The following is a 21,913-nucleotide window of genomic DNA, read 5'->3' as shown; positions in this document are numbered from 1 at the left end:
AGGAAAACATAGGAGAACATCTTCATGACCTTGGGCTAGCTGAAGAGTTCCTGGACATGACAGAAAAAGCACAATCTATAAAAAAATTGATAGTTTTATAAACATGATAATTTTGACTTTCTCAAAAGTAAAAGTTTGCTCCAGTAAAGACATCATTAAGAGAATAAAAAGACAAGATACAGACTGGAAGAAAATATTTGCAAGCCATATATCTAACAAAGGGATTGTATCTAGAATATATATGTATATTCTATATTATATTACATATATATAATAAAAATGGGCAAAGGATCTGAAAAACACTTCATCACAGAAGATATATAGATGGTAAATAAGCATGTGAAAAGATGCTCAACATCATTAGCCATTTGGGAAATGCAAATTATAACCATAATGAGATCCCACTACATACCTGTTAGAATGACTAAACTTTAAAAACCTGACAAGCACTAAAGAAGATATAGAGCAATTAGTGAAAATGGAAAACAGTATAGCCACTCTGGAAACAGTTTGGCATTTTATTATAAACACACCCTTAACACACAATCCAGCAATACCACTCTTAGATATGTAAGTTGGAAAAATTAAACGTATATTTAGACAAAAACCTGTACATGAATGGTCATAGCAGCTTTACTCATAATTGCTAAAAACTGGAAATAACCCAAATGTTCTTCAGTGGGTAAACAAAGAAACCATCGTGCATCCATATAATAGAAAACTACTCAGCAATGTGATTGAATGGGCTATTGATACATACGAAAACACAGATGAACCTCAAAGGTGTTATGCTGAGTAAAATGAGCCAATCTTAAAAGGTTACCTACTGTATGATTCCATTTATATGACATTTTGGAAAAGGTAAACTATAGGGACAGAAAACAGAGGAGCAGTTGTCAGAGGTTAGAGGTTGGGAGAGTTTGATTACAAAGAGGTAACAATAGGGAACTTTGGAGGGTGATAGAACTGTTGTGTATCCTGATTGTAGTAACGGTTACATCAGTCAATGCAACTCTTAAAACTCCTAGAAATGTACACTGATATGTGTGTGTGTGTGTGTGTGTTGATTATAATGATTGTTACATGGGTATATATATCTGTCAAAACTCATCAAACACTTTAAATGGTTGAATTTTATTCTGTGTAAATTGTGCCTCAATAAAGTTGAATTTTTTAAAATAAAAAAGCCTCCCACCACAATCCCACACCTTAAAAATAACTACTATTGACAGTTTAGTGTGTACTTGTCTAGAACATGTAAGCATGTAATATAAAAGATTTTCCAGTTGTATAAATGGGATCACTGTACATAATATATGTTGTGCTCTATATTGCTTTATTCACTTAGAGGGCTTGGACAGATGCATATATATACATATCTATAATGTTTATGGATCTACCATATATTAGTAGTTGTATTTTATACCATTTTGTAGATGTAACACCATTTATTTAACCAGTTCTACTATTGAATATTTAGGTTGCTGCCAGTTGTTTTGCTACTATTATCTGTGCTACAGTGAACAGCCATGTACATACATGTTTTTGTAAGTATATTGATAAGATATATTTCTAAGAGTAGGGTTACTGGGTGACAGGGTATGTATAATTTGAATTTATATAGCTCTTGACATATTGCCCTCTATAGAAGCAACTAGAAAGTTTAGAATAAGAAGTGAGTACATCGTGCAGTTTCCCATCCCAAATCCTTGAACTTCATTATCTTTCATAGGATCATGCTGATATCGAGTGGAAGTTTGCAAGGACGAAGCTCTGGATGAGTTACTTTGATGAAGGTGGCACCTTGCCACCTCCTTTCAACATCATCCCCAGCCCAAAGTCATTTCTATACCTTGGTAACTGGTTCAACAACACCTTCTGCCCCAAAAGAGACCCTGACGGTAGACGGAGAAGGCGCAACTTGAGAAGCTTCACAGTAAGACTTTCAATTTTGAAAAATTAATTTTTAAAAATTGAGACGGAGTCTTACTCTGTCACCCAGGCTGGAGTGCAGTGGCACGGTCTCGGGTCACTGCCAACCTCTGCTGCCTGGGTTCAAGCAATTCTCGTGCCTCAGCCTCCCCAGTAGCTGGGATTACAGGCGTCCGCCACCACACCTGGCCAATTTTTTGTATTTATTACTTTTTGAGATGGCGTCTCACTCTGTCATCCAGGCTGGAGTGCAGTGGCACCATGTCAGCTCACTGCCACCTCTGCCTCCCAGGTTCAAGCGATTCTCCTGCCTCAGCCTCCCAAGTAGCTGGGATTATAGACGAGCGCCACCATGCTGGGCACATTTTTGTATTTTTAGTAGAGACAGGGTTTCACTATGTTGGCCAGGCTGGTCTTGAACTCCTGACCTCGTGATCCTCCTGCCTTGGCCTCCCAAAGTGCTGGGATTACAGGCATGAGCCACCGCACCTGGCCAAAATTATGAATCTTTTTAAACAAAACTGTTTCCTCCCGTCCCTCCTTTGTGACCAACTCACTGTTTTAAACATCATAAAATCATTCCAACATACATTTGCTTTGGGGCTTTGTCAGGCAGGAGCTCCTGTAGCATTCTCTAGTCCTAATATATAGAAAGAATTATATTCAGATGTTTGGGTGGGTAGGGTGCTGGGAGACTGCTGATGTAACATCTCTGTCTATTTTCAATTATAGGAACGCAATGCTGACAGCCTGATACAAAATCAACATTATCAGGTAAAGCTTCCTCACAGGGATGAAGCACAATAGTTGTTGGCTGGTTCTGTGGAGGAGAAGCAAACTTCACTCTGGCTGTGTCTGGACACGATCCCATTTGACTGGGATAGGAGGCTTGGAAAGGCTGTAATTTATCAAGGGCTGAAGTACCTTCTCCAAGTGGAATCACCTGCTTTATAATCCTGTTCATGGCCCTTATGCACTGCCTCGGCTTGATCAGCAACAACTATGACTTAGAAAGCTGTCTTCCTTGAAGTTACATAAAATAGAATATATGGTTGGTCAGTCAGTCAAATATATGAGTACCTCCTGTACATAAAATACTACACTAGATACTAGAAAAATCACTATGAACAAAAAAGATGCAATCTTTCTGCCCTTATGAAATATATTATCTAGCAGGGATAAAATAACACGTCATTAAAATTACAGTTGACTCTTGAACAACAGAGGATTGAACTGTGTAGATCGACTTATAGGCAGATTTTTTCAACCAAATGCAAATAGAAAATATAGTATTCATGGAATGTAAAACCACATATACAAGAGGGCTGACTTTTTGTATCTGCAGGTTCTGCAGGGTGACTGCAGGACTTGAGTATGCATGGATTTTGGTACATGGGGCGGGGGGGTCCTGGGACCAATCCCCAGAGTATACCAAGGGATGACTGTATTAAAATTAAGTGATTACAAGGATAAAAACTGCCATGAAGAAAAAATACACAGGGTAATGGTAATATATAACAGGAGGAAACTAACCTCAATGAAGTAAAAGCTTATCTGAATGTCAGGAATTTAGATCTTGATAAATTACAATATGACTTTAATCAAAGAAATAGAGAAGCACTTCTGTATTTTGTTAAAAAAAAAAAAGTAATAAACCTAATAAACATTAGGACACTCTTCCCACCAGCTAGAAAACAGCCAAGCATACAAATATTACCAACACCTCTTGAGAATAATCCTTGCAAATCACAAATAAGAGACAACCATCTCTCACCATCCTGATCAAAAGAAAACCAAAGTAGAAAAATGTTCTACAGCGTTTGAAGGAAATGCATCCTTATTCTATAGGTCACTTCTCCTAACTTTTTTCCCCTTAGACCATAACTAACAAAGAGAAGCAGAAAATATGGTATTTTGTATGTAAACCTCCTCTCCCTACTCCCGCCTTCAAATGTTATTACTTTTATAATAATAAATCTTAAATAAGATTCATTGTCTTCATTTTCTGCTTCATAGCCCTCAACAATAACAAAAAAAATGATTCCTGCATGTCTCAGTGAGTTCCTCAAGTACACATAGTAGCAGAAGCAATACCATTGGCCTTGAAATCAGACTGAAGTAGAATCAAAGTCTAATGTTGACACTTACTAGTTGTGTAACATTGGATGAGTCAGCCTCATTGAGCCTTGACTTCCTCATCTGTAACATGGGAAGAGTAATAAAACTTAACTTACAGAGTTGTGAAAATTGAGTGATAAGTATGTATAATATGTATTATGTGCATGTGTTGCCTGACACATTGCAGTAAGTGGTAGCTATCATCATCACCATCACTAATACAAACTGTAGTGTGACCATGTGTAGACCATTCCCCTGGGGGCTTAGTGAAAAGAGGACATTCCTATAAAGGAGAAGTGTAGGTTGACTATGAGAAAAATATCTTCACTATGTAATTAGTGGACATTAAAATCAGCAGAATTAGTGACTCTGAAGAAAACTCTCTCAATTTTATAAAAGGAGAATAAAACTCTCATTTTACTATGAGTGTTAACGTGTAATCCATCCTAAAGGAAAAGAATATTAACTATATGACCATGCAAGAATTATTCCACTGGAAATACATGTTTGCCTTATGCTTGGGTAAAAAATTTTCCTTTAGGGTTAATTTGATTCTGCCACTAAATTCAGAGACACAATAGTTGTTTAGCCAATGGACTTAACTCATTTTTACAATAAAAGGCTGGATCCTATGAGGATTTTCTACTGCAAAGAAGGTCTAAGCATGTTTTATTTCCTATGTAAGTTTCTTATTGTACTGAGAGCCTGCGAAGGAGACTGAATGCTTCTTCATGTTTTGTAATTCCAGGAAGTTATCAGGAATTTAGTCAAAAGATATGTGGCTGCTATGATAAGAAATTCCAAAACACATGAGGGACTTACAGAAGAAAATTTTAAGGTAATTTAATCATGAAGTGGTTTTTCATTTTACATATCATAAGCATCATTTAATCTTCACAGTGTGTGAGGTTTCTGGTGATGGAATTTCATCGGCTTACAATATAGCAAAGCCAGTTATAATGCTTATTCTCTTAGAATTATCTCTCATCCAGTAGACGGAGAGATTTTACCAATGTATGTCACACCACAATCAGTGTCATCAATGAAGGAAATCTGCTGTACGCATTCTTTTAATATTCTGAGTGTTTCTCAGTGTGGAAATTGAATGCTTTAAATGATATGGCAAGGATGCATGGTGGTGAGGGACAAGATAACAAAGGGAAGATGCCTGCAGACTTAATTATCTTCTTTACTTAAAAGATATAAGATCAAAAAATCTGTTATTAAACCTAAGGTCTTAAGAAACTCTACCATTAAACATTAAAATTCTACTAGTGGCATTAGCCTAAAACAACCGTTTTCAACCAGGGGCAATTTTGTCCCCAAGACCACATTTGGCAATGTCTGGAGATATTTTTGGTTGTCACACTGGTATCTAGACAGTAAAGACAAGGTTGCTACTAAGCATCCTACAATGAATAGTACAGTCTCCCACAACAAGAATTATCCAGTGCAACATGTCAATAGTGCCAAGATTGAGAAATCCTATCCTAGAACACATCTATATATTTTTAATTTTTTTTATTATACTTTAAGTTCTGGGATACATGTGCAGAACATGCAAGTTTGTTACATAGGTATACATGTGCCATGGTGGTTTGCTGCACCCATCAACCCATCATCTACATTAGGTATTTCTCCTAATGCTATCCCTCCCCTAACCCCCACCACCTGACAGGCCCCTGTGTGTGATGTTCCCCTCCCAGTGTCCATGAACACATCTATATTTTCTAAGGCACACAGAAAGTCCATTATCCTAATTCATAGACATAATTCATCTACTGAGGGTCTGCTATGTTCCAAGCACTCTGCTAAGTGCTCTGGTACAGTGGTGAGCAAGATCTAACCAGCTCCTACTCTCAAGGAGTGACAAACAATAATAAAGGGTGATGAACAATTTTATATTCTGACAGGTTAAACACAGGACACTGTGGAAACACAGAGAGGAGGGACACTCAACTGGGACTTGGGGAGTCAAGACAGACTTTCCAATGGAAGTGATGCTTAAGCTGAGGCTTGAAAGCAAAGCCAGCCAGATAAGGGCGAGTTGGGGAGAAGAGTGTTCTAGACAGAACAGCATAGGCAAAGGCCCAGAGGCAAGGGAGAATATGTCCATACAGGTGGACAGCAGAGAGCCTAGGAAAAGAGTAGAAAGATGAAACTGGAGAAAGCAACATGTACTAGGCCTTGAAAAACCTTGTAGTCCATGGTATGGCATTTCTACTTTTTCCTAAAGTCAGTGACAAGTTAGTAACAAGTTTTGAGAAGGGGAAGTACATGAACAGATTTCAGCTTGGCTTTTAAAGGAACAATCTAGTATGTAAGCAGCCAGTTGGAGATAGAAGACATTTCATAGAGGTTTGAACAGGGCCCCCTGTCTCAAAACAGCAGTCTCATCACCTGACATTCAACTTCTCTAGTTTCACTCGTTAGAGTCTTAAAAGCTTTTTCCTCTTCAGTAGTCCTTTTATATGCAGACACCTGTGAGAGCCAGTGTCCTAATCTAATACCTTGTTAGTTAATACTTAGCAGGAGTTAGTCCTTATGAAAGCACCTCAACAGACTAATCCCTGCTAAAGTGTTAGCTAATCCTGACTCAACTTTACCCATTGTACAATTTTGCCAATGGCCAGCCCAGCCCTGCCCATGGAATTATTAATATGTTTTTCTTGTGTTTGAATAATGGCAGATTTTTCTGGTGTTTTGTGATTTGCTACTAGGCAAAAACCTGGAACATACCAAAGGTATCTAATGTGCCTACTTTGAAATAAAGACCAAGCTTCTTGACATAATATGTCTCCTTTCTTTTCCCAGGAATTAAAGCAAGACATCTCCAGCTTTCGGTATGAAGTGCTTGACCTCTTGGGAAATAGAAAACATCCAAGGAGAAGCTTTTCCACTAGCAGCACTGAACTGTCTCAGAGAGACGATAATAATGATGGCAGTGGTGGGGCTCGGGCCAAATCCAAGAGTGTCTCTTTTAATTTAGGCTGCAAGAAAAAGACTTGCCATGGGCCACCTCTCATCAGAACCATGCCAAGGTCCAGTGGTGCCCAAGGAAAGTCAAAAGCTGAGTCATCAAGCAAACGCTCCTTCATGGGTCCTTCTCTCAAGAAACTGGGTCTCCTATTCTCCAAATTTAATGGTCATATGCCTGAACCCAGTTCAGAGCCAATGTACACAATTTCTGATGGAATTGTTCAGCAGCACTGTATGTGGCAGGACATCAGATATTCTCAGATGGAGAAAGGGAAAGCAGAGGCCTGTTCTCAAAGTGAAATTAACCTCAGTGAGGTAGAATTAGGTGAAGTCCAGGGCGCTGCTCAGAGCAGTGAATGCCCTCTAGCCTGTTCCAGCTCTCTTCACTGTGCATCCAGCATCTGCTCCTCAAATTCTAAACTTTTAGACTCCTCAGAGGATGTATTTGAAACTTGGGGAGAGGCTTGTGACTTGCTCATGCACAAATGGGGTGATGGACAGGAAGAACAAGTTACAACTCGCCTCTAAGTCAAGCCCTAATCATCTGTTCTGGAACTCAACAGAAATTTGTAATTTCCTTGCTCTCAGAGGTGACACAGAATATGATTCCCTCACTGCCCCTGCCCCCGAGAAAGGAGAGTGAAACTCTTATTTGCACCACCTTTTATAGCCACATTCTCCATTTTTGTTCTTGTTTTATTATTACTTTCATTATTATTTGCCTTTTTAATACCTATACACACTAAGTCCATCTTACAACCGACTGAAGGGGTGTTGCACCTAATCATCAGAGGTGCAGCTGGGTGCTTAACCTTTTTGCTTTGCTTTTCTCACCCATGCTTCCTTGAAGCCCCAGGTGCCACTTTGCTGGTCTTGTTGCCGTACAGATTCCTGACCATCCTCAGAATCTCATGCCATTTTCCCGCAGAGCTGAGGGATGTGGTCAGCAGTCCCCACCAGCTATCAGATAAGGCAAACTACCCTGCCCATCTTTGTTGCCATTCAGTGCTACGCACTGCCCATGCTGGGTCAATGAACAGCATCAAAGGGAGGCTGAAGAGATTCCAAAGAATTGTCAGCTTGTGGTTTCTAGGTATAAGTGGCTTGTTTCGTTCTTAAAATACTACAACTTCTTATTGTGGGGGCTACTGAGTTTTCTTGTTTCTTAAAGATGTGTTTCCTAATGTGTGCCAATGAAATATTTACCCCATAGTATATGTCGTATCTAATAAGTTAGGCGAATTATTTTTCTGTGTTTGTGTGTTTCAGTTAACTTACATTTGAAAATTTGATAGTATCAAAATTAGTATTTAGAATTTGTGCTATTTTTTAAAAACATCTACTACACTCTAACCAATAGTCACTACATCTCATACATTGGCAAGATAAATAGTTGTCATATTTGTTGGGTCCTATTCTACTGTTGATAGTTTTAATCATCATTGCTATCAAATAATTTCTAAGATAAAAGCCTGAATTTGAAATATTTTTATCAGAAAAATGGCATATTGCTGAAGTGTCAAAATATGAGAAAAGAGCATCTTCATTTTAATTAACTGCTTTATAAAAATGGCAACTTTAGGTATAGATAACCTAATTCAGGTTGCAGTTTTAATATTCATTGGGGGCAGTGGAATTGCATGTGTAAATTATGTTAGATATATATCATAACAACCCTAATGGATTCATGGAATTATAAACGTGATCCAAATTCTACTGTCTTCCAAGAAAGCTACATTTATACATCCAAACAAATTCTTTTCCACAGCTTAAGAGTACCTCATCAGAATACAGTGGTTCAAGTTAAAAAATAAAGTCCATAATGCATATGGTCATCATTCTAGACCTGATAACCACTGAGAACCTGCTGAGCAAGGATGGTTTTTACCAACATTAGCACAAAGGTTTCCTCAATTTAGACTCTAACATATGACCTGAAACAACTCTAGGTCTGAGTCCTAGAGATTACATTAATAGTGTGTAGCCCAGAAAAGTAAAATAGGTGTCACCCTGCTTTTTTTAATGTCAACACCAATAGGAATCCATTTAGATTAATGTATGTGATTTCTGATAAAAGTAAGAGAAATGAGGAACTTTCAAACTGCAAATATGCCTCCAAACTAGCTTTTGATAGTGTGGTTTCTGTTATTTGAATGGATTCCCATCTCTGTCTCTAGCCTGGAGAAGAGCAAAATGGAGGGGGAGGGGCCAGAAATAGGAGGAGGTTTTGAAGAATAAAGCCTCAGATCCAGGAAAAAGTGATCAAGTGTAAAAGCTGCATCAAGACCCATTTGGCAAGAGGTTGTCTGAAAATAATTCCTTGATCATATCTGAAGTGGTTATTTACTCAAATCAATTTCTCCCCTGCTTCGCTAAGACTGTCATAAAATGGCCTTGACATTTAATCACAGGTTACTTTCCAGAAAGGTTTCTAAAGTTACAGATTCGGCTTTCCAAATTGTCAAATTCACTTTGAATAATAATAGAACCTGGGCTACATTCCTAACTCATATTAACAGCACCAAAAGAAATAGCATATAACCCCATTTTATAAAAACATGTTTTTCTCAGAAATGTATATCACTTCTGAAAACTTATGTATAAGTTTTCTAGCAGTGACCTTATCAACTTGTCAGAAAACAGGCTAGCCAGACATGGAACTGTATTCCAAAAGTCTTCTGTCACTTACGTTCTAAAGAGATAATATGTGTAAATCAATCTCTACTATTGAAAGAACCAGTGTCATATGTCACGGGAGTACATTCCTTTTCAGATCTTCTCAGGGTTATCGTTGTGACTTGGGCTTAAGACTTTACTAGCTATAGTGAAGCCTCATTTAGGATAGGGGTTAAAGCTAAACAGCTATTGCCCTAACTTCCATGTTAGTGACACCAACATTTTTATTAACTCTAATTCAGTACAAAGTAGGAAAGGAAAAAGATTTTGTTCACTTCCTTACTCTCTTGATCAAGTATCATAAAAGGTATTTCAAGTGAAAATGCTTAGGTATATCCTCTGACCCCAGAGGAGTTATAAGCCAACTTGAGAGTAAATTTATAAACATAAAAAGTTAAGAACTAAAAGAGAACTTTATAAAGGATCTACTCTATTCCAACCTCATATTTTACAAATAGAAAATAAAGAGGCCCAGAGAAGGACAATGACTTGCTCAAGGTCACAGAGCTGGTCAATAAACTCAAGTCTTCTAGATTATAGAAGACATTTATTAGTAAGCATATATGTTATATATAGATGTGAAGTGGCCACTAGACACCCTTTTGTTCATTTGCCAAAAATGCTGTGAACTCCAAAACTTCAGACTTACATATTTAAATGTGAAGTTAAAAATGTACTGCAAAGTCAAACACAAATAATACAAAAATCATTTACTACTTATCTAAAATATCCATATCATGTTCCACCTACATTACAGTTAGCTTATCACTTCTGGACACCTTAGATTCATTTATTTGATCTCATAAAATCTCCCTAATAATAAAGGTAAAAATTACAAAGAAAATATTTGAATTATATTAGAAAGTGACCATTGTTGAAATACCTCCACTTCCCAGCTTTATGTCCAGTGAAATACAGAGGAAAGACTCTAAATTTAAAATCATTTTTGGAAAATGCCAAACAAACTTTACAGGGATATAAATGCTTCAAGTTACGCTTCTGTCTACTGACATGGAGATATTAAAAAATTCCCTGTTCTGCCTCCATCATTTTTCATTCCACTGTGACCTAACTTAGGCTATTTCAGCTAAGTCGTAAATACCTGTCTGCAATTTGATTAAATCATTTTTAAAAAACGAACACCTCCACTTTTCAAATGACTTAATACCTTTTCCAAAAAGAACTTTATAGTTCTTATGGCAGTGCAAACCTCATCTGAAAACTTCAGTGGGAACTTTAGAGATAAATATGAGGCCATACCTTAGCCTGAAAATACAAATAACCATTGGCATTCATGTTACATCGTGGGTGAATCTCGTGTGGTGTTTTGACTAATAGTTTTAGTGCCCCAGACCTTGGTTTGTTAAATTATCAGGTAAAAAGTACTTGAAGATAGGCAGCAAATCCTTTGTTTAAAAGTACCTTAGAAAAATTGAGGCTGGGCATGGTGGCCCATTCCTGTAATCCCAGCACTTTGGGAGGCCAAAATGGGTGGTTCACTTGAGTCCAGGAGTTTGAGATCAGCCTGGCCAACATGGTGAAACCCATCTCTACTAAAAATACAAAAATTAGCTGGGCATGGTGGTACACGCCTGTAGTCCAGCTACTTGAGAGGCTGAGGCATGAGAATCACCTGAACCTGGGAGGCAGAGGTTGCAGTGTGCTGAGATCACACCACTGCACTCAAGCCTGGGCGGCAGAGCGAGACTGTCTCAAAAATAAATAAATAAAGGTACCTAAGAAAAATTGAGTATATTTTCTTGGTAATCAAGTTTTCAAAAGATTGCTGATATAGACATAGTCAATGCAAATTGATCCAAGTGTTCAGATCATTTAAATAACCTCTTCATACCTACTTCACAGCTCTCCCTACCTTCAATCCCTGCAGCTTTGCCTCAAAACTAAGGATATTTTAGATTGTTTCTTTGGCTTACTTTATCTAGATAATTGCTCCAAATATCCACCTTGTTGGTGTAGGACTCGGCAGTGGGATCTGAGTACCCCAAATGAATGTGAGCTTTACTTTAGCAGAGAGAAACATTGTTACCATTATATTTCCAATGAACCTTCCAGTAACTTTTTTTCCAACAGATGTGGGTTTTGGCTTGCTTTGCCTTTTGAGGGATGTCTGTAAAAGTGAGAACGTGTCTGTGTATATACATAGACACACATAACAAAACTTAACAGCATTTGATGGTTCTGCCCTTGGCCCTTTATCCCTTTAGGTAATTACTAGATCATTTTGAAGAGAGGGAAGCAAGAATAACTTCAATGAGACATTTCCTGAGCTGTGAGGAATTGCCAAAATGAACTGCCATGACGGCATCTTCTGTAGCACTTTTATATTGAGAGCTATCAAGATTTGAGGTTCCTGGTTTTGTTAAAAAAAAAAAAAAAAGCATTTAGGTCAGAATAACTTACCTGGAAGACTTAAATATACACATTTTTGGAAAAATAAAGTAAGTCTGCATACTTCAGATTTACTGTATACCTGAGATTTGGTGCATACTTGAGGTGTTAATATTCATTCATATGCTGGTACGTGGCCTAGGATTTTCATCTTTTGTGTGGTGATCCAAAAGAGGTGTTAGTGGGTGCCTTGTGAGAGGTTTACTTTTAGAAAAGGTAATGCTTAAGAAACAGAGTTAACTGCTGGAATGATAGAGGCAGCAAGCCAGTGTGCTCTGGCATCTTTAGGCTCAGTATTTGTGTTATCCCCAACTTGAGTGGATTTGTATCTTGTACTTGATTATTGGATCTGAGTTGTGTTCATTCTTTTTCTAAAGATATACCATCAATGTTTGTGGTACCTGAGAGACATATACATATTAAGAATTATAATATTTAAACATAAAACTAAGTGGAATGCCCTTATGCCAAAAAGCTAGTTTTCTTATATGATGTGAAAAGATGTGAAAGCTCTAGAGGCTTCCTGTTACTACACAAATAAATGACAAACAATTTCTGTAGGAACATAAACAGCCCACAACTTTTGATCATTGAAATCAACTATCATACATCCCTGAAAGTAGCATGTATCTGTCCTACCCTCCTCCCCCTCAAATAACTTTCTTTATAACTCCAGTGACTTGATAGAACCAAAAAAGACTAACTGAAGTAGGTTAGAATGACTTGCAACGTGAAGGTCATTTTCACCATTTTTCAGCATATTTGCCCTTTCACTTTAGCACGTTTTGGGGCAACCTAACATCCCAGGAGCTTACATACATACACACAAAAGGCACTGTCCTTAGTGGCACTTGAATGAATATGTGGCAGTGTGCCTTTTATTTAAGCCTAAGGTAGCCAGCCATTTGAAAGTACAATTAAGCTGGGATTGGCCATTTTATATCTTTTCCCAGAAGTTCAATATATCCCCAAAACACTCATTGCCACCAATTGCCTTCCAACCTAGGAACCCTCTTGACAGTTCTCCACTCTTACACAACTCTTAAAGCTGACCCTTGGAAGGAAGAAAGGAGGCTTTGGATTTTTGCCGGGATTGGGAAACTTAGATGGTGATAGTGTAGTAAAGAGACAGTTGGAAAAGCTTTTGAAGTAAGGACGAGTGAGGATATACAGTTTAAAACACGGGGCTAAACCACCAAATTGTCAGTTTTTTGGATGGCTAAATTGAGATGAATAACCTGAATTAAAAATATAATTTAAAATGGTTAATTAAAACATTAGCATCATCATTTCTCCTTTAATGAAATTCAAAAAATGCAACAATATATGAAAGCAGAACTACCGGTAAATCATTTTTCAAATTTTGGGTCATATTTGGGTTAAATTTCAGATGTTAACAAGTTCTCAACCTTGGGATCACTGTAAATATAAGTTCAACACACCACACCCATAATGCAATATCACAGATGGGCTTTCATAAATATGTACACTTTAGCCAATTGGAAAGATCACTTCCTTCAAATTTTATCTAAGAAATAAAGTGGGTTTGTCAAAACAACATGAAAGAGAAATGAAAGGTAAGGAAGGGTATTATGGCAAAAAGCCAGATTATGTATCTGCTGTCATCTTTTAGCCTCATAAATTTGGAATAAACATAAAATAGGATAATGACTGATATTTTCATAAACATACCAGAACTTATGCACCCAAATGAATGTGGTCTTTTAAAGTAGTCACCTTAAAAAGCCATACCCATATTCTAATGATGCTGCCATTACTCAACCCACTTTGGACTTCTGCTTTTGAAATGACTTTCAAAGTCCACCGTACAATCTCTGAATATCCTCAATGGTAGAAAATCATGATCCTATAAGATTAAATTTTTAGGAATTTAGAAATTGCCAAAAGTAATTTTAGATCCACACTTGGTAAAACATGTGGTAGTCAAGATGAGTACCACTTTCTCTGGTTAAAAACAAACAAACAAACAAACAAAAAACATTTTCAAGTGCTATTACACAATAGGCACTTTGATAGGCGCAATTATAAAATAATGAGATTGTCTCTTGTGGAATTTGTAAGGGACCTGGAACTGTTCTTGGGAATCTAGTTTTTTCCCCTAATTAACTTTATTGAGGAATGATTTATGTACAATTACCTGCATTCATTTAAAGTGTACAAATTGGTGAGTTTTCAGAGTTGTATATACCCCTGGAAGCACCAGCCAAAATCAAGTTATAGAATATCTCCGTCACCCCCTCAAGAATGCTTGTTCTCCTTTGTATCCTGGAATCTAGTTTCAATTATGCTTGGAGCAGTGGTAGCCTTACATGAATAAGCACATAGCCTCCTGAAGAGAACACTTTAAAGAGCAATATATTTAGATAGAGAAGCTTCACTGATTTGGGAACAACCATAATGATTAACCCTTTGTGTTTAAATAGTAAAATACATTGAGTTCCAATGGCTTATGCTGTAAATAAACTCAGAATTGACTCCTCAAACTTATTTGATCCTTAAGAAATGACATTGTATAGCACAGAGGCTCTGGTGACTAGGCTGTTATCAGGGAGAGGGACAGTAAAGAAAAACCACTAACCTCCATAGAGAACAGAGGGGAGGATTTTGGACTCATAAGAACCCATGGTGGCAGAAGCAATGGAAAGAAACTCTAATGGGAAGACGGCAGCTAGCTAGCTGAATGTGTTCAGGTCATTTGAAAGTCACATATTCATATTAAGTATTTCCTGTATAAGATCTAGTCATGGTATTTAAAGTATAGCCTCATCATGTTGTGGCCACACCTTGTAGGACCTCCTTGTAAAACATATTAAGCAATCAGTTTAAATATCCAAGGCAAAGTAACCTGTAGTCCAATAATCAGTGATAACTGTGCTTAGTGTATGTGGGCAGGAGAAGCAGCCAGAATTCTCAAGTGTCTTAACAGGATAAGTGGGACCAATGACACCAAAATGAATATTATGTGAGCACATGAAGAGTCCTCTAAACCCAAAGGGTTAACACATTAGTCTGTGGTTTAATGTAAAAGGAAATTCAATTCGATAAATTAACTTTAAAATTAACTGTTCAAATTACTACCTTAACAAAGTAAAAGTAAAGCTGTATCTTATCTCAACAGTAAAGACACAGACCTTCCCCAGGACACTTCAGATAAGGATAAACACATCCTTCTCAAGCAAATACATTTTAGTTTGTTTCTTATAATAGGAATGCACACCAGAGGTACTATTCAACAGAACAATAGTTAAACTCTTCACAGGATTCTATTTATTCCATATTTCTCAAAAACGGGGTTGAAATTAGGGATGGGAGTTTCTTTCTACTCAAAACAATGAATGCAGTCTGCAGCTACAAACTAACATTTGGTAGCAGGAAGAAGAATATTAGAGAATACGAGCTATGTGTAATTCACCTTCTAAGCCTAGTTGGCAGCCCCAACCACATATCACCATATAGAAAGTGTGTCAAATTTCAGTTTAAAATGATACATCTTGAGCATAATCATGAAAAGGGAAAATTCCAAATGTGTCTGTGTAAATGACACTGGCTTTGAAGACTATTTTCAAAGTGGAAATCTCTTTGAATAACTATCACTTTTATTTAAACACTTTCTGTAAGTGCACAGTGTCAATCTTAATGTATTAAAAAGAATCTTGTACAATAAAATAATTTTGTGTATTTTTAGCTTCAGTATCAACAAAATAAAGTATTTACTTTTTTCCCCTGAAATGTGTGACAACTCAGATTTAAGGTGTTATGTTCCTCCCTTTTTCAGTGTAATCATTTGTAGCCACCTATTATTAACATTTATGAACAAAAGATTTCACAATGTAATTTGCCTAGCAGAAACACTAATGGGAGACCTCCACAGTCCAATATATTTTGAAAAGTATATAAGAATAAATATTCTGATTTTTATATCTTCCATTAAACAAAGCTGACTAGTATTTAAGAATTTAATAATAATTTATAAGAACTATGAGATGAAGTAAAGAGACCAATATAGTTTTAAAGCTATAGCTTACAACATCGAAAAACCTTAGAGGCCCAATCCTGGAAATTAATTATTCTTCATTGAGTACTTAAAAGTATGATACATATTGCATAGAACAGTTGGAATCTGTGAGACAGTGAGAAGACATATAAATGGAGGTTAAGCTGGTCATGATTAAACCAGTGTCATCTGAGGACATCTGAGCAATAATTCCAGAATCAGTTGACGTTTCTCCTTCAGATTTTTTTGTAGTAACAGACTTTTCAGCAAGTAGCTTTCCACTAATTCAGATTCCTGAAGTTTGATTGTCTTATTTTACTGATTAACTTTTACACCAGCAGGGCACTGGCTGGCATATCAGAAAAGCTTAACTTTCAGCTAAATAACTCACCTGTAAGTCCTGGCCTAATTATTTTAAGCATAAATGAGTGTACAACATTTACACACTGGTTAGATAAGGATAATTAAAATAAGCAGAAGTCACAAATGAGATAACATCTCACACCAGTTAGAATGGCAATCATTAAAAAGTCAGGAAACAACAGGCGCTGGAGAAATAGGAGCACTTTTACACTGTTGGTGGGACTGTAAACTAGTTCAACCATTGTGGAAGACAGTGTGGCGATTCCTCAAGGATCTAGAACTAGAAATACCATTTGACCCAGCCATCCCATTACTGGGTATATACCCAAAGGATTATAAATCATGCTACTATAAAGACACATGCACATGTATGTTTATTGTGGCACTATTCACAATAGCAAAGACTTGGAACCAACCCAAATGTCCATCAACGATAGACTGGATTAAGAAAATGTGGCACATATACACCATGGAATACTATGCAACCATAAAAAATGATGAGTTCACGTCCTTTGTAGGGACATGGATGAAGCTGGAAACCATCATTCTCAGCAAACTATCGCAAGGACAAAAAACCAAATACCACATGTTCTCACTCATAGGTGGGAACTGAACAATGAGAACACATGGACACAGGAAGGGGAACATCACACACTGGGGCCTGTCATGGGGTGGGGGTGGGGGGAGGGATAGCATTAGGAGATATACCTAATGTAAATGACGAGTTAATGGGTGCAGCACACCAACATGGCACACGTATACGTATGTAATAAGCCTGAATGTTGTGCACATGTACCCTAGAACTTAAAGTATAATAAAAAAAAATAAACAGAAGTATATCTGACAAAGATTTGCAACCAGCATATACAAAGAACTCCTATAATGCAATAACACAAATTATTTGAACACACTTCACAAAGGTATACAAATGAACAAGCACATAAAAATGCTTGATATGAAAAACAATCAGGGAAATGCAAATTAGATACCACTTACTACAATGAGATACCACTTACTACACATCCACCAAAATGACTAAAATAAAAACCACTGACACCATCATATGCTGATGGTAATGAGAAACTGGAACTGTCATACACTGCTGATGGGAGTTTAAAATGGTACAACCACTTGAGAAAAATGTCCTGCGGTTTCTTATTAAAAAAAACTAAACATGCACCTCACCTATGACCCAATAATTCTATTCCAAGATAAATGATAACGTGCTCATAAAAAGATTTACAGAAAAATATCCATAGAAGCTTTATTTATAATATGTAAAAAAACTGGAAACGGCCCAGGTGTCCATCAAAAGGATAAACTATGGCATATTCATACAATGAAATAATATTCAGCAATAAATTTTTGATACACACAACATAGATAAATCCCAAATGCATTATGTTGAAAGAAGCCTTACACAAGAGAGCATATACTTTCATTTATGTAGTTAGAAAAACAGAAAACTAATCTATTGGGGAAAAATCAGAACCAAGAGTGTTTACCCAGGGGAATGGGATAGAAAGATTTGACTGGGAAGAAGCATGAAGAGACTTCCTGGGGATGATAATGTTATCTTGATCAGGGCTTGGGTTTCACAAGTATGTGATTTGTCAAACCTCACTGCATCCAACACTTAAGATTTGTGCATTTCACTGCATGTAAACTTTACCTCAAAAGAAAAAAAATCTTTAACAACTATTGAACTCTGGTTAACAATATGCATGAAATGTTTACAGGTAATCTGTACTTAAGTTTGCAATTTTCTTTGAAATGCATCAAAAATGAGGACTTATAGATGGATATGTGAAAAAGCAAGTATAGGAAAATGTTAAGTATAGAACTTAGGTAGTAAATATACACGTTAACTGAACAATTCCTTCAACTGCTCTGTGTTTAAAAGATTTTTATAAGAAAATGTTGGAAAAAAAATAAGCAGTGAGTAAAGAAAAAGAACTAAATTAACAAAATCCTATGCCATGTTTGAAAACAACCAGGAAAGGAAAAACTTCTTGGGTAGTTGAAGCTATTTTAGCAGAGCTAAAAGGAATTAAAGAAAATCAAAACAAACTTCAACTGCTAAAACAAACAAAACAACTGAATATAAAATAGCTTTTTATGAAGGTAAAAATTTTCACTTTGAGGCAGCCAACATACCAGAGCAAGGAAATAAAACATTATTTTAAGTCTAGTATTAGGGTAGAATTTTTTCAATAATTCTGCAAACAATTTGGAAAAACCTGTATTATATAGTCTGGAAAGAGCCAAAAGTTCTGCAAGAAAGATTTGCTAATTATGTGAGGGGACTGACCATCCATATAACACTAATAAATCAATACTATGAACCAATAATGTTTGGCTAGAACAGATTTTAACGTTTTTATTCACTGACTGGTCTGAATTCATAAGAACTGATTCAGTTTAACCTCAATATTGTTTGTAATGACCCCATCCCCTTCACAAAAGGTCTACTCAGTGGCAAGAGACACCTACCAGGAAAAAAACTAAACAATCGTCAGATTTTCTTGTTTCCAAGATCCCCCCTCACCAGCGGCCATAAGAAAAAAAGTAAACTCAAAAGTGGTGGTGATCGGCCGGGCGCGGTGGCTCATGCCTATAATCCCAGCACTTTGGGAGGCCGAGGCGGGCGGATCATCTGAGGTTGGGAGTTTGAGACCAGCCTGACCAACATGGAGAAACCCCGTCTCTACCAAAAATACAACATTAGACGGGTGTGGTGGCACATGCCTGTAATCCCAGCTACTCCGGAGGCTGAGGCAGAAGAATCACTTGAACCCGGGAGGAGAAGGTTGCAGTGAGCCGAGATCGCACCATTGCACTCCAGCCTGGGCGACAAGACGGAAACTCCATCTCAAAAAAAAAAAAAAAAAAAAAAAAAGTGGTGATTATTGGGAAAACAATTACTGAAACAATAAAACCAGAATTGGTTCACTTACCTCAATTAGTTTCCACTACAAATAAGTGTCATGTGTTTATTAAAACTAGTTTCACGTGTAGCTAGCAAATATTAATTACAGAATTTCAAGAACCCATTTTCCATCCTATAGCTTTCCCCAAAACTCCAGATGTTTTAAGGGGCGGACCTTATGTGACAGCCTCTCTACAACCTTATAAGTTTAATTCTTTTCAGGATTCAAGACAACATTTCAAAAAACCCAAACTCATACTAACTTCATAAGCAAACATCTCTCCAGATGGCAGGTTACCAAGGTAGTTTTTATTATCAAAAATTTCAAACAAAATAGCATAATGAACCTAAGTTTCAACGATAATTATTCAATGACACACAGCTAATGTTCTTTCATCTATAATACTCATTCTGAAATTACTTTGAAGCACTTCCCATAATCACTCTAAAGCAGTTTTAGTCACACAGTAGGTCATTACCTAAACTCAGGTCAATCCTTTCCTGAAGCTACATCTCCCACACACAGGCACCCTCCATGTCCCTGAAAAGCATTTTAGGGAAAACTGCCTTTGGTCATTGAGGTAGGAGAGAAGACAAGTGTTCTAAATCAAGTTGCTCCTACTGAAACTTAACATTCTAGGTAGGATGGAGGGAAACAAGAGGTTGTCTCTTGCTACATAGGTTGAGTATCCCTTTTCTGAAATGTTTGGGACCAGAAGTGTTTGGAATTTCAAAATTTTTCAGGTTTGAGAATATTTGCTTTATATTTACTGGTTGAGCATTCCTAATTCGAAATTCCAAATTGCCACAAAGAATATTTTGAGCAGCAAGTCAGTGCTCAAGAAGTTTCAGATTTTGCAGCATTTTGGATTTTCAGATTAGGGATGCTCAACCTGTATTAGTTCTCTTGAATTCTTATATAAATTATATAAATTCTTTATTATAAACGTAAATATAAAAGGCCTTAAAGAGGTTTCATATGAAATGAACTAAATTTGGCCCAGATTTACAAAAGTCTAGATTAAGTTTATGCTCCACCCTTCCCAATAGACTATATCATTCATTATCTATGGAGATTTGTCTAAGTTCTGAATGTCTGGTGTTCACATAAAAAATCCCATGATTTGTTTATCCTTTTAAATCCAAAGCTAATTGAAAGGTTATGCCTTGATTATAAGCTTTAAGGAAATGAAAGCTGTTTTAAATTCATAAGTCTTAAATTTCAACAGTAAAACCGACTCAATGTTTTCATCTGCTCTTAATCAAGGCAGAAAGCCACAATCAGTTTTGAGTATACAGCATAAAAATGAATTTAATTATTTTTCCTGGCTATGAGAAATTATCCAGCTTTTTACCTTTAGCGTAACCAGATTTATGTCAAGGGGCTGTAAGTAAAGGGTTCCAAACAAATTACAGTGCCTTTGTATTTCCTTCCCCAAACAATTCTAAATGGCTGAAATTTGGTTAAAAGCAGAGAAAAGACAGGATACCTTTTGTAACAAGAGCAACCTAAGAGGTAATCTGTAAAAAGGAGAAGTCTACCACTATGTTTATCCTAGACGGTGATTAAGTGTTAGGGTTTTGTTTTGGTTTTCATCACAAAAACCATTTCCTTTTTACCTGGCAGCTGCCTCCAAGAACGACTGCAGACTTCTGCAGCAGTACAGGTTACCCTCACCTCTCCCCCAACAACAGGAGGGCCAGGACTCACTCCTTGATTATTTTTAGAGAAGATTGATTGTAATACATAAACAAAGAGAACTTGCATGATTTAAGCAGGCCACAAATACTGACCTCAATTGATAGTTCACAATCTAGTACACACATTGCTTTCAGGTTACGTTAATGCCAATCATGATTAAATTTCATTAATTGGTAATAGAGCACAAGTCAAGGCAGCATTATGTAAGTTTGAAATAAAAACAAATCTACTGGAAATCTAAGGCAGATGTGCTTGTCTCAAAACCCGCCAAATTCCAAACCCATATTTCTGAAGACTACAACCTTCTAAAACACCCCTTAGAAGCTAGTGAACCACTGACAACTGAAAACAGAGGACAATCACTTTCTGTGAATTATGTATACTTCAGAAATGTTTGCACATTCAAAAAATGTTGGGAAGGGGCTGTTCCATGTTATAAGCTTGACTAAAACCTTTATGCAAAACACAATTTGCAGGCTGCACAAATTGAGAACCAAGGAGGTTAGCAGAGAAGTTAAAACACTAGTACACACAGTTGGTTGTTATTAAAACATTACTGCACTGCCATCCACCTTAAGTTGTCAGATGCTAACTCGTAGTGCAAGGCCTTCTTAAAATCAAGGATACAAAAACAAATCCAATCAGTACTGTCTATTATGAAGCAGAAACCTTTAGTACATTGGCTTATTTAGAACTCATCAATATCAATCATCTTGAGAACAGTACATTGAAGACATATCTTCTTTGCAATGTTCCACTCCAGTACCTTCAACTGTTCAAGTACTTCAAG

General features: G+C 36.8%; 1 protein-coding gene across 1 annotated transcript in view; it reads left to right on the top strand.

The window, feature by feature from the left end:
• TRPC5 (transient receptor potential cation channel subfamily C member 5) overlaps positions 1-12,186 on the top strand; it is a 309,805-nt gene extending 297,619 nt beyond the window's left edge. Inside the window, exons 8-11 of the mRNA XM_004064719.4 lie at positions 1,733-1,936; positions 2,665-2,706; positions 4,799-4,888; positions 6,865-12,186. Of these exons, the coding sequence (XP_004064767.1) occupies positions 1,733-1,936; positions 2,665-2,706; positions 4,799-4,888; positions 6,865-7,557 (1,029 nt within the window). The 3' untranslated portion in view covers positions 7,558-12,186. The remainder of the gene's footprint in view (positions 1-1,732; positions 1,937-2,664; positions 2,707-4,798; positions 4,889-6,864) is intronic.
• The last annotated feature ends 9,727 nt before the right edge of the window (positions 12,187-21,913 follow it).

Source organism: Gorilla gorilla, chromosome X (genome assembly GCF_029281585.2).
Source record: "Gorilla gorilla gorilla isolate KB3781 chromosome X, NHGRI_mGorGor1-v2.1_pri, whole genome shotgun sequence".
Classification (NCBI taxonomy): domain Eukaryota; kingdom Metazoa; phylum Chordata; class Mammalia; order Primates; family Hominidae; genus Gorilla; species Gorilla gorilla.
This window is presented reverse-complemented; position numbering and strand designations above follow the sequence as displayed.